A 12610-nucleotide genomic window follows, 5' to 3' on the forward strand; every position below is an offset into this window, starting at 1 on the left:
AATTCATAGTCAAAATAGGGGCTTCTTTAGTAGACGATTCAGACGATATGTGTCATCCACGACCTCAATGAATTGCATATAAAGGTTGAATATGAAACATGCTTTATTTTAATGTAGACAACGGGTACACACCACGATTAATTTGATGTTTTTATTTGTCGTTATTTCAATTTATTAAAATATGTCATTAAACCACCAAATAAGCTTAAATGACACATGCTGTTTAAATCGTCCTCTAGAGAAGCCCCTATCTTTGACTATGAATTCCAATGTAAAAGTCTTTGCACTTGAATTAGAAAAGTATCTTTGCTACCTGACTGTGTAGATGAAATGGCACTATCCGAGATTCTTGTTGACAATGATCGATCTACAATGTGTGCAGTGGCGTGCAGCTCATAGAAGCATAAACGCACTGCTTACCCTCATTGTAAGAAATCAATGCTTACTTTTTCATTATAACCTGCCGTAAAACAAGTTCATACCTAAATGCATACCCTGGCTTGAACTCCTGTGCACGCCACTGAATGTGTGTACTAAAAAAGCTTGAAATTTAGAATTTCTGGTGCAACGAAATCTTGAAAAGTCCTCAACTTTGATATTTTATTATTATTGAATCCATTAGATTCATGGGAGGACTTATCTTTTTTAGAACTTTATTGGCAAAGTATTAAGTACATTCCACAATTTATTAAAATTGTATTTTTTATATTTATAAGAAAATGTTTTACTAATAATATTTTAAAATTATTGACCCTGGACTTTTTTAAAGAACATTACACATACATTATGATATTAAAATAATAGCGAAAGCATTTAACTAAACTTCAATACTTGAAGAATATCGTTTTAAAAGTCCAAAATCTAAACCGCTGGAAAGTCCATGAGATACTCGAAACTTTTTGATTCGAGAGTTGACTATTCAGTTTCCGAATAAATTATTTGAAAAATTGTTAATGGTTTTCTAGTAGTTTATGGACCAATTTCCCATGGTTTTTGGATTTACATTTATTATTGTTTCTTGATATCCTTATTTATGCTATAAGTTGAGTTAATTATAATGTTTATTTATAAAAATGATATTATTATTTTAATGTAAACTGTGTTTTTTATTGGTATTTTCCTTCCGCATTGTGATTGTGTTCTCGTTTATTTTAATATATTACATTTACCTATTACACGTACCCGCTAGTTACAAAATCAAAAGCTCACATATTTTCTTGTTTCTGCTTTTATTTCTTTAAGTTTTTTATGTTCTTCAAAGTATATAAGTTCGAATATGTGTTTTATTTAGTGCTAGTGAAGTGTATATTTTTACGGTAAACTATTTTTTATAATTATGTTTTTAGTTATAATGTTATATTTTGTTTTTAAAAGGTATGTATTTTATTTTATTTTATTTTTCGTTTGTTTGTTATTTTTTGAGTTATATCTATTTTATATTTCTTTAATCAAAAGCATATGCTTTCATAATACAAAATGTTTTTAGATTGAAAACCTCGAAGACCTCCTAAAAGAGAAAGATAATCAAGTCGATATGGCAAGAGCCAGACTTAATGCAATGCAAGCGCACCATTGTTCCTCTGAAGGTGCACTTTCCTCCCTAGAAGAAGTCATTGGTGACAAAGAAAAGCAAATACAACAACTCAGAGAGCAAAGAGATAGAGCTGAACATGAGAAAAATGAAGAAAGAGAGCTCCATGAAAGAGAAATAGCAGATTATAAAATGAAACTCCATGCCCTTGAAAGTGAAGTGGAAAAGCTTGGTGCCAGATTAGAAAGAGCTCAAGCGGAGAAAGATAGACTCGAAGCTAAATTAGAAAGTTCACAATCTGAGTTAGGAAAATCAAAGGCTGAGCTAGACAAAGCTGCAAGTGAAGTCGGTAGGTCAGGTGCTGATTGGGAAGCGGCGAAACAACGGTTAGCCAGACTTGAACTTGAGAACGAGCGGTTAAAGCACGAACTAGAAAGATCACAGACAACGTTTGGTAGAAGTACGCTAACCACGTCTCAAGAGTTAGATCGTGTTCAAGAGAAAGCTGATAAGACTTCCACGGAGTTGAGGAGAACGTTAGCTGAATTAAGGGTAACTCAAGCGGATGCTGAAAGGGCCAGGTCTGAAGCCAGTGCACTTCAAGACAAGTTGGAAAAGTCACAGGGCGAAGTCTACCGTCTCAAAGCGAAACTTGAAAATGCACAAACTGAACAAGATAGTCTCAAGGAAGAATACGATCGGTAAGACTTTTATTTAAACACTAGCTTCTCGCGTCGCGTCTCTCGCGTCTCCATCCGCGTGGACTACACAAATTTCAAACCCCTGTTACGTCCCATTAGGGGTTGAATTTTCAAAAATACTTTCTTAACGGTTGCCTTCGTCATAATAGCTATCCGTATGCCAAATTTCAGCCCGATCCGTGTATTAGTTTGAGCTGTGCGTTAGTAGATCAGTCAGTCACGTTTCCCTTTTATATATTTAAAGAATAAAGATTGTAACATGTATAAAATATAGCAGTTACAGTAAGAAAAGTTTAATTAAGCTACGAAATCCTGAGAAGCAATATTTGCTATCTATAATTGCTATCTCTACAATACCATTTAAAGTCTAAGAGTTGTCGCTGTGATTCAAATTTCAAATTTACATTTACAAATATCAAACCCCTATTTCACCCCCTTAGGGGTTGAATTTTCAAAAATACGATGCCTACGTCATAATAGCTATCTGCGTTCCAAATTTCAGCCCGATCCGTCCAGTAGTTTGAGCTGTGCGTTGATAGATCAGTCAGTCATTCAGTCACCATTTCCTTTTATATATTTATTTAGATTAAAAACGTTATCAGTTTGTTTACTATTTCAGTGTAGAGACGTATGTTTGATATTTTTACATAAATTATATTTTAAATAAGTCTAACTTAATATAATTTGTCTCAAAGCGTACAATCCACCATAAGTCGTCTGCATTCCGAACGTGACAAGGCAATAGCGGAACTGGATAAGGCTCGAGAGGAACTGGAGAGGACACAGGCCACGCTGGGCAAAGCACAACTACAGCAAGACAAACTCCAAGCCTCCCTGGATTCCGCGCACTCAGAGATTGATAAGCTACAAGAGAAGCTGGATAAATCTGCTACTGAAGTTAGAAAGGTAAGTTTGATAATCAGGTTCTGAGCCGCATCAAGAAAGTAATTAAATTTTGGATGTCCCGATAAAATAAAATAAAAATTGTAGGGTCGGTAGAAGTAAAACTAGAGTATGAGTAGTAATCTATATTCTTCCCTATTAACAAAATAAACGTGAACAATAAAATCGAATCCTAAGCTAAAGAACGGACTGCTAGGCTATCGCGTTTGTAACCTCGACTGGTTGTCAGAGTGGGCTGGCAAGTATTTACCGCACTCCTTACCCCGACTAGTCTTGGGGTGAGATCTATAGACCGCACTTTGACTTAGCTTAGACTTAAGACAGAGTTAAAACGAGACAGAGCTATATCTCTCACAGAAATCTGTCTCGTTTTAACTCATTCTTAAGTCTGAGCAAAGTCAAAGTGCGCTCTATAGATCTCAGCCTTAGAGGACTGCTGGGCTATCGCTCTAAGGCCAGCCGCCATGGAAGTCTATCGGTTGGTGATGATGATGATGATGATGACAGTTTTTCAGCAAGGTTAAACCATAAAATATGTTAATTCGAATACTTATTACGTAATTTGTACTATACCTGAGTAAAAAATATAGAAAAACTTATGACTGTAGTCTAGTAGAACAACTATAAACAATGTTGGATTCAAAAAGATGACTCAGTGCAATCTATTAATACAATTAGCCTAAGTTCTGTCTGTTGTTTCTCTTACTCAAAAAATAGGTGCACCAAGAGAGTGAAGATAACAAAGAAATTATTTTAATATTAAGAGCCATGTTTTATCCAACAGTTGCAAGTAGATCGAGAGAAATCAGCCTACGACTTCGAGTCTCTACAGTCACAGCTGGACAAAGCCCTCGGGCAAGCGGCCAGGCTGCAGAAGGAGAGAGACACTGCCCAACTTGATGCAGATCGGTTTAGAGACAAGCACGATAAGGCGCAGGTAAGTCAGCCTCCGACTTCGAGTCTCTACAGTCACAGCTGGACAAAGCCCTCGGGCAAGCGGCCAGGAAGCAGTAAAAGAGAGACACTGCCCAACTTGATGCAGGTCGGTACAGAGACAAGCATGATAAGGCGCAGGTAAGTCAGCCTACGACTTCGATTCTCTACAGTCACAGCTGGACAAAGCCCTCGGGCAAGCGGCCAGGCTGCAGATGGAGAGAGACAAGCACGATAAGGCACAGGTAAGAAATAGAAAGATTTTTTATTTAAACCCTGAAAATCCCACTACAATGTTTTCAATAAAAGTGCTTTAGAGCAAGCCATCCTCATAAAACAGTAACTCTACATATTTTATTCCAAAAGAGGATAAAATAGTTCCCTAAACTTGGCAGGGAAACGATCGTAAATTACGAAGAACCTACAAATATGACGTCATTATGTCAGCCAGCTTTACCAAGGAGGTCGACGCGTCTAGACGCAGCGGCGCCATCTTTAAATGCCGCATTGACAGTTCATTCGTTATCTGTAGAGTGTGTATCCAGTATAAGTCCCGCAAATTGCTATTGTGCTGCAGGAACCATGTCTCATTAACATCGAAATGACGTCAGCCGAAATAAAAATATAGCATCAGCCACGCGCATTAGCAATTTGCGGGACATATAAAAAGTATAAAATAAAATCATATAGGTACTATCTTCTAAAAAACAGAGTTTGGGATAAAATAAACACGACTTAAAATAAGCGTCTAATTGACTGATTAGAAACGAGAAGACTAGATATTAATTATAAGGTTTTCACAGATATTTTTTTATTCGATTAGGAACAAGTTAGCCCTTGACTACAGTATATAATAGTCAGAGAATACGGTAGTCCGACACCTTTGATCTAGTGGTAAAATGACGACCAAGATGACCCTTCAACATATTGGGGCCTATAGTACGCGACAGGTCGAGGTGGCAATCTGGAAGGTAACGCCCCGTACACAGCCCCCGCGCTAACCTAGAGACAAATTAGATACAAATTTTATACAAAAAGGACATTACGATTACTAAGGTATAAGCCCTGTTTATTTCATAAGCAATGAGCTTAATTAGGCCAACTACCCACTATTTAAATGTACTTACTTACCTATGTTATAAGATGTAGTAAAAAGTAAAAACGTAATAAAGTCGTAAAGGAAAATAATCAACGCTCGATACTTAGACTAGAGCGAAACCTACTTTTATTGCATAGGATTTACGAACATGTTAGTCCATATACCTACGTGAAACATAAAGCCTAGGTCATACATAATACATAAATAAACAATAAGAGAAAAGAGCGAGCCAATATTTCATGGAATACGAACGTTCGCACGAAGCTTTCCGTGGTTATCCGCAATTTATTCTCAGACCAAGTTTGCTAGATTTCATTTTACCTACTGTTTGAGAAAATCTAAGGCCTATAAGACTAGCCTAGCTAAAGTAGATAATTATGTAAGTTTACCACGAAGTAAGTATTAAGTTTAGAATTGAAACTATCGTGAGTTATTAACTCGTAATAAATTATTATCACATACCTCCATACCACTTACCTACCACATTAATCACTATCCATAGTAAGTATAAAGGTCCATCCGTTGCTCCATTATGATGTGATTGAAGGACAAACCAACAAATCAATAAACCAAGAAACAAGTACATTTTTGCATTTATAATATGGGTAGTGATCAGTGGCGTGCAATTCATAGAGGCATAAAAGTACTGCTTACCCTAGTTGAAACGACATTTTTCTTTATGACCTGCCATTCCATAGGTCTATATAAGGTGTATCTAAGGCCTATCTTACTAATGCTTACCCTTGCTTCGGACTCTGTGCACGCCACTGGTAGTGATAATATGGGTAATGATTTTATCGAACATTGAAGTTATCGTACGACAATCGTATCGCAAACGGTGAGGCGCGATCGCTATTCCGCGATAAAGTTTGATTTATCGGCCTTTCACGACAAGCCTTCGATCGTATTTCCGTTCAAACTAGAGTACGGTGAACTTTATGACGTTCTAGATACTTAAGGCTGCGACCTCGACGATAGCGGTGGGCGGAGCGGCAGCGGCGGAGGGAGCGGGGCGTAACTAAATCATATTATGTTATTTTAAAAAACGAGTTGATGCCCGCAACTTGATCCGCGTGGATTTAGGTTTTTATAAATCCCGTGGGAACTATTTAATTTTCCGGGATAAAAGAAGCCTACGACACTTTCCAGGTCTTTAACTATACCCATGCAAAAAATCAGGTTCATCCGTTGCTCCAATATGATGTGATTGAAGGACAAACCAACAAATCAATAAACCATTAAACAAGCACCCTTTCTTATTTATAGTAGTGATTTTATCGAACATTGAAGTTATCGTACGACAATCGTATCGCAAACGGTGAGGCGCGATCGCTATTCCGCGATAAAGTTTGATTTATCGGCCTTTCACGACAAGCCTTCGATCTTATTTCCGTTTAAACTAGAGTACGGTGAACTTTATGACGTTCTAGATACCTAAGGCGGCGGCTTCGATGACAGCGGTGGGCGGAGCAGCAACGGTAAGCAACACAAGCGGGCGTAACTAAATCATATATAACTAAGAAATCGGTCAAGTGCGAGTTGGACTCGCACACGAAAGGTTCCGTACCGTCGTCGTTCAATAAATAATACTTTTTGATCCCACATCTATCCTACCGTGCACATACCGTGACCTCATACAAGTTAATGACGGACAGCGCCATCGTCTATTATGTGATTTAGTAAATAATATTAATTGTCTTTTTCTTTTTTTGGTTTTGAGGTTTTGATTCTTTTGTCTTGACAGACAACGAAGTGACCCTATAAAGGTTCTTTTGTTTCATTTTGACGCAAAATTAAACGATCCGTTGTGCAGTTGCGACGTGATAGAAAGACAAACCAATAAATAAACAAACTTTTTCATTTAATTATAATTATTACCCATATTAATGGGTAATATGTCCCGCTGCGCCGTCGCTGCCGCCCCACCGTCCGCTGTTGTCGGAGCCGCGGCCTCACTTTTATAGCTACATTTTTTATACTTACCTCACTGAAAAGTTGTAGCATATTTTCAAAGCCTTCAGCATTACATAAATCACATGTTATTAAAAAATTAAACGGGCTGCCTTAGTTTTATTTTTATATAGAGCTTATTTATAATGGGTTTATTATTACCAAGATTACATTTATAGTTTTATTAGTCTACCTCGTTGGTCTAGTGGTTAGCATATCAACTGCGAGAGGTCCTGGGTTCGATTCCCGGGGCGAGTCAAAAATAACAATGTACTTAAGTATTAGGTTTTTCTGTTAAGTCTCAGTAGGTACTATTGGCTAGCCCGGAGTTAGGAGGGTGGCAGTGGTTCACCTCCGTGCCTCGGAGAGCAAGTAAAGCCGTCGGTCAGGCACCTGTACGCTTTTTTTTTTCTCGTGAGGAAAATCCATCATGGCCACGGGGGAACACAGTGGTTATGTCGGACTCCTACCGACTAAAAACCTCACGAAGTTCCGAGATGGCGAACAACAACGACGGAGTACAAGGGACCAACAACGCCTCGTTACTCCGCCAGTGGATGTTCACCGCAGCAGACCCACCACTGGGGCACTACGTGCTCCCAAACACCGTTAGAGGCATGCCGGAACCACAGCACGCCAACCAACCCGAGGACCACACTGTGAGCGACGGACCGCCCCGTGTCCATCACCCACAGGTCCTCACGAGGACTAGGGCTCGTGGGCAGGGCCATTCCCTCTCCACGTTCCCCATCCTCAACATCTCCCTCGCCTGTCATCAAACTGGACAGGCGAGAGACCGGTGGGGCATATATCCCATGAAGAGAAACTGTTAACCATGTTACCAGGGGACACCGGCCCAAGCGCTGCTCTTCCCCCGGAAGGGACCCACAACACACGGGGAGGTTACCTGGCTGGTACCCCGCGCCTGTACGCCTAGTATAAGATATAACGTTGCTCGAATTCGAGGGTCGAAACAAAATAACGTCCAAGTAAAATGGACAAGTAGGGCGATTGTCTAAAACAGCATCAATCATTATTACAATCTCAATAATTGTTCTGATTGGCTGAATTTGTGCGATTCTTGTTGCAACAATGCATTGTAGCCAATAGTGAGCGAGCGTTAACCAATCAGAGATAATTGCGATCGTGACATTGTAGCTGTCATTCTCCCGTAATCGCGCAGCTGAGCTTAAATTGAAGTAAAAAATTCAATGCCACTGATTGTAATTTCGCAACGTTTCCGCTTGGAGCGCTGGCTGTAGACGAATAGACAAACTTGAGATCCAGTTTACTATAACGTGAAAGTGTTTTTACACTCGAATACTATCAACGTTGGTGAGACATAATATATTGTACTAAGCGTACTGATCTCTCTCCGGTCGTGTCGGATTTCCGCCCCATCGGGCAATGAGTGCACCAGTGTTTGCACACACACTATAATAATATCTCCCGCGCATTTGGCTAATCTGTATCGAGATTGGCCGCCATGGCCGATATTCGGTCGAGAGGATATTATTATTAGGTAGTTTTATTAGATGTTTTCCCTATGCGATAGAAGTTGACGCTTTTTTGAATGATAATGTGAATACATACATTCATATCAGGCTCATATCCTACACTAAGTATGTTAACCAAATTATCTTTTATCTCTTTCAGGCGCTCGTAGCCCGTGTGCAGAAAGAGAGGGATACAGCACTAGCGGAAGCCGCCAGCTGTCGCGAACGTGCTGAAGCGGCAGCTGCCGCAGCTAACAGGGCAGCAAGAGACAGGGATAGTGCAGCCACTGAGCTGGACGTGCTCAGGGAGAGGTGGGAGAAGGCGCACCAACAACATCAGAAATTGACGGTACTTACAATACCATTATATCTACTTTATCCATACTTCCATCCACACTAATATTGTAAATGCGAAAGTCTGTCTGTCTGTCCGTCTGTATGTCTGTCCGTCTGTCTGCCTGCCTGATTGCTTTTCACGGCCGATCCGTTTAACAAATTTCAATGAAATTTGGTACCTAGATTGCATCCCTGAACTTTTATTCACAGAAAATCAAAAAGTTCTCACGGGCATTTAAAAAAACCTAAATCCACGCAGACAAAGTCACGGGCATCGTCTAGTATACTATAAAAGGAGAAATTGACTGACTGACATACAACTCAATCGGTATTCGGTATGTTTTAGAAGTCTACGACTTAGAGGAAGTCACTAGAGTTAAAAAAGGATTTTGAGAATTTCAAACAAGATTTTTAAAAACAACAGTCCTTGCAGTATGGGTCAGCAGTACCATAGCATTTGAATTAGTTGGAAATAATTGGATCCAGGGTTCACATAAAGTTTTTTTTTGTAACAAAGTGGATAATAAGTCATTTCTATTTCTTGCAGATGGAGAGAGATGATGCCCTCACAGAGTTGGAGATATTGAAAGAGAAGCTAGATAAAGCTCTATACTCAACACAAAAGACTATCGAAGAAAAAGAGACAGCGCACAAAGAATACGAAAAAATGCTTGAAAAGTATGATAGGTACATTGTTTTACATGTTGTCTTGTGTTGGTGGCAAATGTTCGTAGTAGTTAGCAGATAATTTATTAAAAACATTTTCTTCTAACAATGAGTTTATTTCTTTTACAGATCACAAAATGAAATCTACCGCCTACAAAACAAAATAGACATACTCGAAGCAGACAAAGACCGCCTTGAGCTGGAACTAGAGAAAAATATTCATCTGGCAACGAAATCTAGAGAGGATCAAAGAAAACTACAAGACGAACTTGATAGGTTACAGGAAATGTACGATAGGGCATCTTTACAACTAGGCAGAACTAAAGAACAGGAAGAAAAAGCTAAGGAAGATATGGATAGATTATGCGTTGATATTGAAATGATTCGAGAACGTTATGAGAAGAGTCAGATTGAACTACGAAGATTACAAGCAGAAAAAGAAAAGTTGATTGCTGATAACGAACGTCAGCAATTTGAATATGATCGAGCGATGACGCAATGTGGTAAAGCACAAGCTTCGAATGAGAAAACTCAAGAAGAAATGGCAAGGGTACAAGTAGAACTCGAGAAAATGTATGACAAGCATGATAAAGCATCTGCTGAGCTGAGAAGAGTCCAAGCAGAGTTAGATAAAGTAAAATCAGACGCAAGTGGAGCGAGGGAAGAAGCAGAACGATATGCGGCACGTTATGGAAAGTATCACGATACTAAAGAGGAACATGAAAGAACTAAGTTGGAGGTGGAACGACTTCGCACACGGCTAGAGAAGACAACTCTAGAGCTGGAGCGAGCGCGGAAAGCCGAGGAGGAAGCAACCCGTCTGCGCTCGGAGCTTGAACGCGTCGAAGGCCTCCGAGGTAAATACCAATTCGAACAGGATAAATGGAGTACAGAAATAAATCGACTACAGGCTGAGCTAGATAAACATCGCGAGCGCTACGAGGCTTCGCAAGCAGAAATCCAACGTCTTCAAAGTGAAAAGGAGCAAGCAGAAACTAAATTCCATGAACTTAATATACAACTTGAACTTTCTAAGACTGAACTTACTAAGCTTAATGCGGCAATGGAGAAGCAACGGGCGGATCTTGAAAGAGCTCATATTGAGTGCGAGAAGTTTAGGGATCGGTGTGAGAAACTTAAGTTGCGTTCAGATCAGCTGGATAAAGATAACGAAAGGCTTAAGGGTGAACTACAACAGATCGAAAGGATGAAACTACAAGCTGTTGCTGGTGATAAAGCGAGGACAGAAGACAGACTTGAAATTGAACGTCTTCGTGATAAATTGGAAAAAGCTATTCAAGCCAGAGACGCGACTGAAATGGAAGCTGGTCGTCTAGCAAAAGAACTTGAAAAGTTCCAGGTGCATCTCGCTAAATACCAAGAAACGAATGAGACTACGCGAGTAGAGTATGACAGAATGACTAACGAATTGGGAAGAATGCACGAACGACTCGAGAGAACTATTTTAGAAATGCGTCAAGTAGAACAGGAAAGAGATGCGTTAAGAGCTGAAATACAGAACATGAGACGTAATGTGGAACAGCAACAGCGAACACTGGACCATAGAACCCAGGATACATTAGTAAAATTACAACAAGAATTAGCTCAATCGGTGCGAGATCGAGAAAAAATGGCATCTATACTAGAGCAAAGAGATAAGCAAGCAGATGCTATAGAAAAGCAGATAGTGAAACTAGAGGCAGACACAAAGCAGTTAACTATTGAACGTGATCAATTGGTAGCACAATTAGAAAAGTCACAGGATATGCTTGTTAACTTCCAAAGAGAACTAAATGCATCAGAGACTGAACTTCAGAAGCAACGGGAAGAAGTGCGTAGGTTGAAAGAGGAACAAAGAAAGATAGCGCAGGACTCGGAGCGTGGTGCTAAATCAGTTATCGAGAATAGAGATAGAGAAATTGCGAAACTTCAACAACAAATGCAATCTGTTACTAAAGAGAAAGATGCTCTACGACAAAGGGCAGAAAAAGCCGAGAAAGATGCTCAGAAAGCTGGAGAAATTGAAAAGTGGAGAATGGCTGTTGAATCAGAAAAGACAAAAGCGATTGCAGCGGAGAAAGCGTTATCAGAATGCCAGCAACGTTTACAATCTTTGGAAAAACAATACCACGCGCAACAACAGCAATTGCAGCAGCTTCAAGCGCGCGGACCGTCCGACGTGCGCGAGGTTCAGAAGCAGCTTGAAGCGGCGCAAGCGGAGGCGCGGTCGCTCGCTGTGGAAAGGGAGCGTTGCCAGTCGCAGCTCGAGATGCTCGTTCAGGAATTGGAGAAGAGCCAGGTCAGTTGGAGGATCGCCCGAGCTCGAGCGGTTGTCGGGACGGCAATGCGTGGTTGAATCGAGTTTGTATCAGAAACTCTTAAGCTATTTTCTATCAATGTTATCATGATGTTTGTGCAAACTGTCTTGCGACGTTAAACTCGATTGAATCGTCACTAAGTCGCGTGCGTTGTCTGCTTAAATCATTGCACCGGTGTTATGAAGTAGATGTTATGATTTCGATGTTCATACGTTTAGTTTTTGTTTGGGATCATCATCGCCGGTCGTTATGTACATAACTGTTGTATAGTAGCATGCCTCCCACGGCCCGCAGGGCATCCTCCAACCCCTCATTATAATTATTCGTATTTATTTTATTAGTTTCATCATCGCAAAGTAATTGGAAGTCAATTTCATGAGAATGTACAATATCATACTCGAAGTGCACCAGACATTTAAAATCACACGCGCACTCGCCCAGTACGACCCTTGTTCAGTGTTGTTGTGTAAAATGTTCGGTGCAAAAAATGCATATAGCTTTAACTAATTAAATCGTTGTTATATTTTCTTGTCTCTTTCAGCCGTATCCGCTATTCAACTTTGTACTGCAACATTCATGGTCATGTTTATTAAAGATATTCAAATCTTATTTTTGTCATTGAATATGCTGCTGCGTTTATACTTTGCCAAATTTTATGTAAAAACTTCGCTTTTGTA

General features: G+C 39.8%; 1 protein-coding gene across 3 annotated transcripts in view; it reads left to right on the forward strand.

Annotated features, from left to right (window-relative positions):
• The window catches only part of brp (bruchpilot), a 54392-nt gene that overhangs the window by 39328 nt on the left and 2454 nt on the right, over positions 1-12610 (forward strand). For all 3 annotated transcript variants that reach the window (XM_069499943.1, XM_069499942.1, XM_034970530.2), the window contains 6 exons: positions 1487-2232; positions 2928-3138; positions 3920-4072; positions 8774-8962; positions 9497-9636; positions 9745-11914. In XM_069499943.1, coding sequence (XP_069356044.1) covers positions 1487-2232; positions 2928-3138; positions 3920-4072; positions 8774-8962; positions 9497-9636; positions 9745-11914 — 3609 coding nt within the window. The remainder of the gene's footprint in view (positions 1-1486; positions 2233-2927; positions 3139-3919; positions 4073-8773; positions 8963-9496; positions 9637-9744; positions 11915-12610) is intronic.

The sequence above is a fragment of the Maniola hyperantus genome, chromosome 7, assembly GCF_902806685.2.
Source record: "Maniola hyperantus chromosome 7, iAphHyp1.2, whole genome shotgun sequence".
Taxonomy (NCBI): Eukaryota; Metazoa; Arthropoda; class Insecta; order Lepidoptera; family Nymphalidae; genus Maniola; species Maniola hyperantus.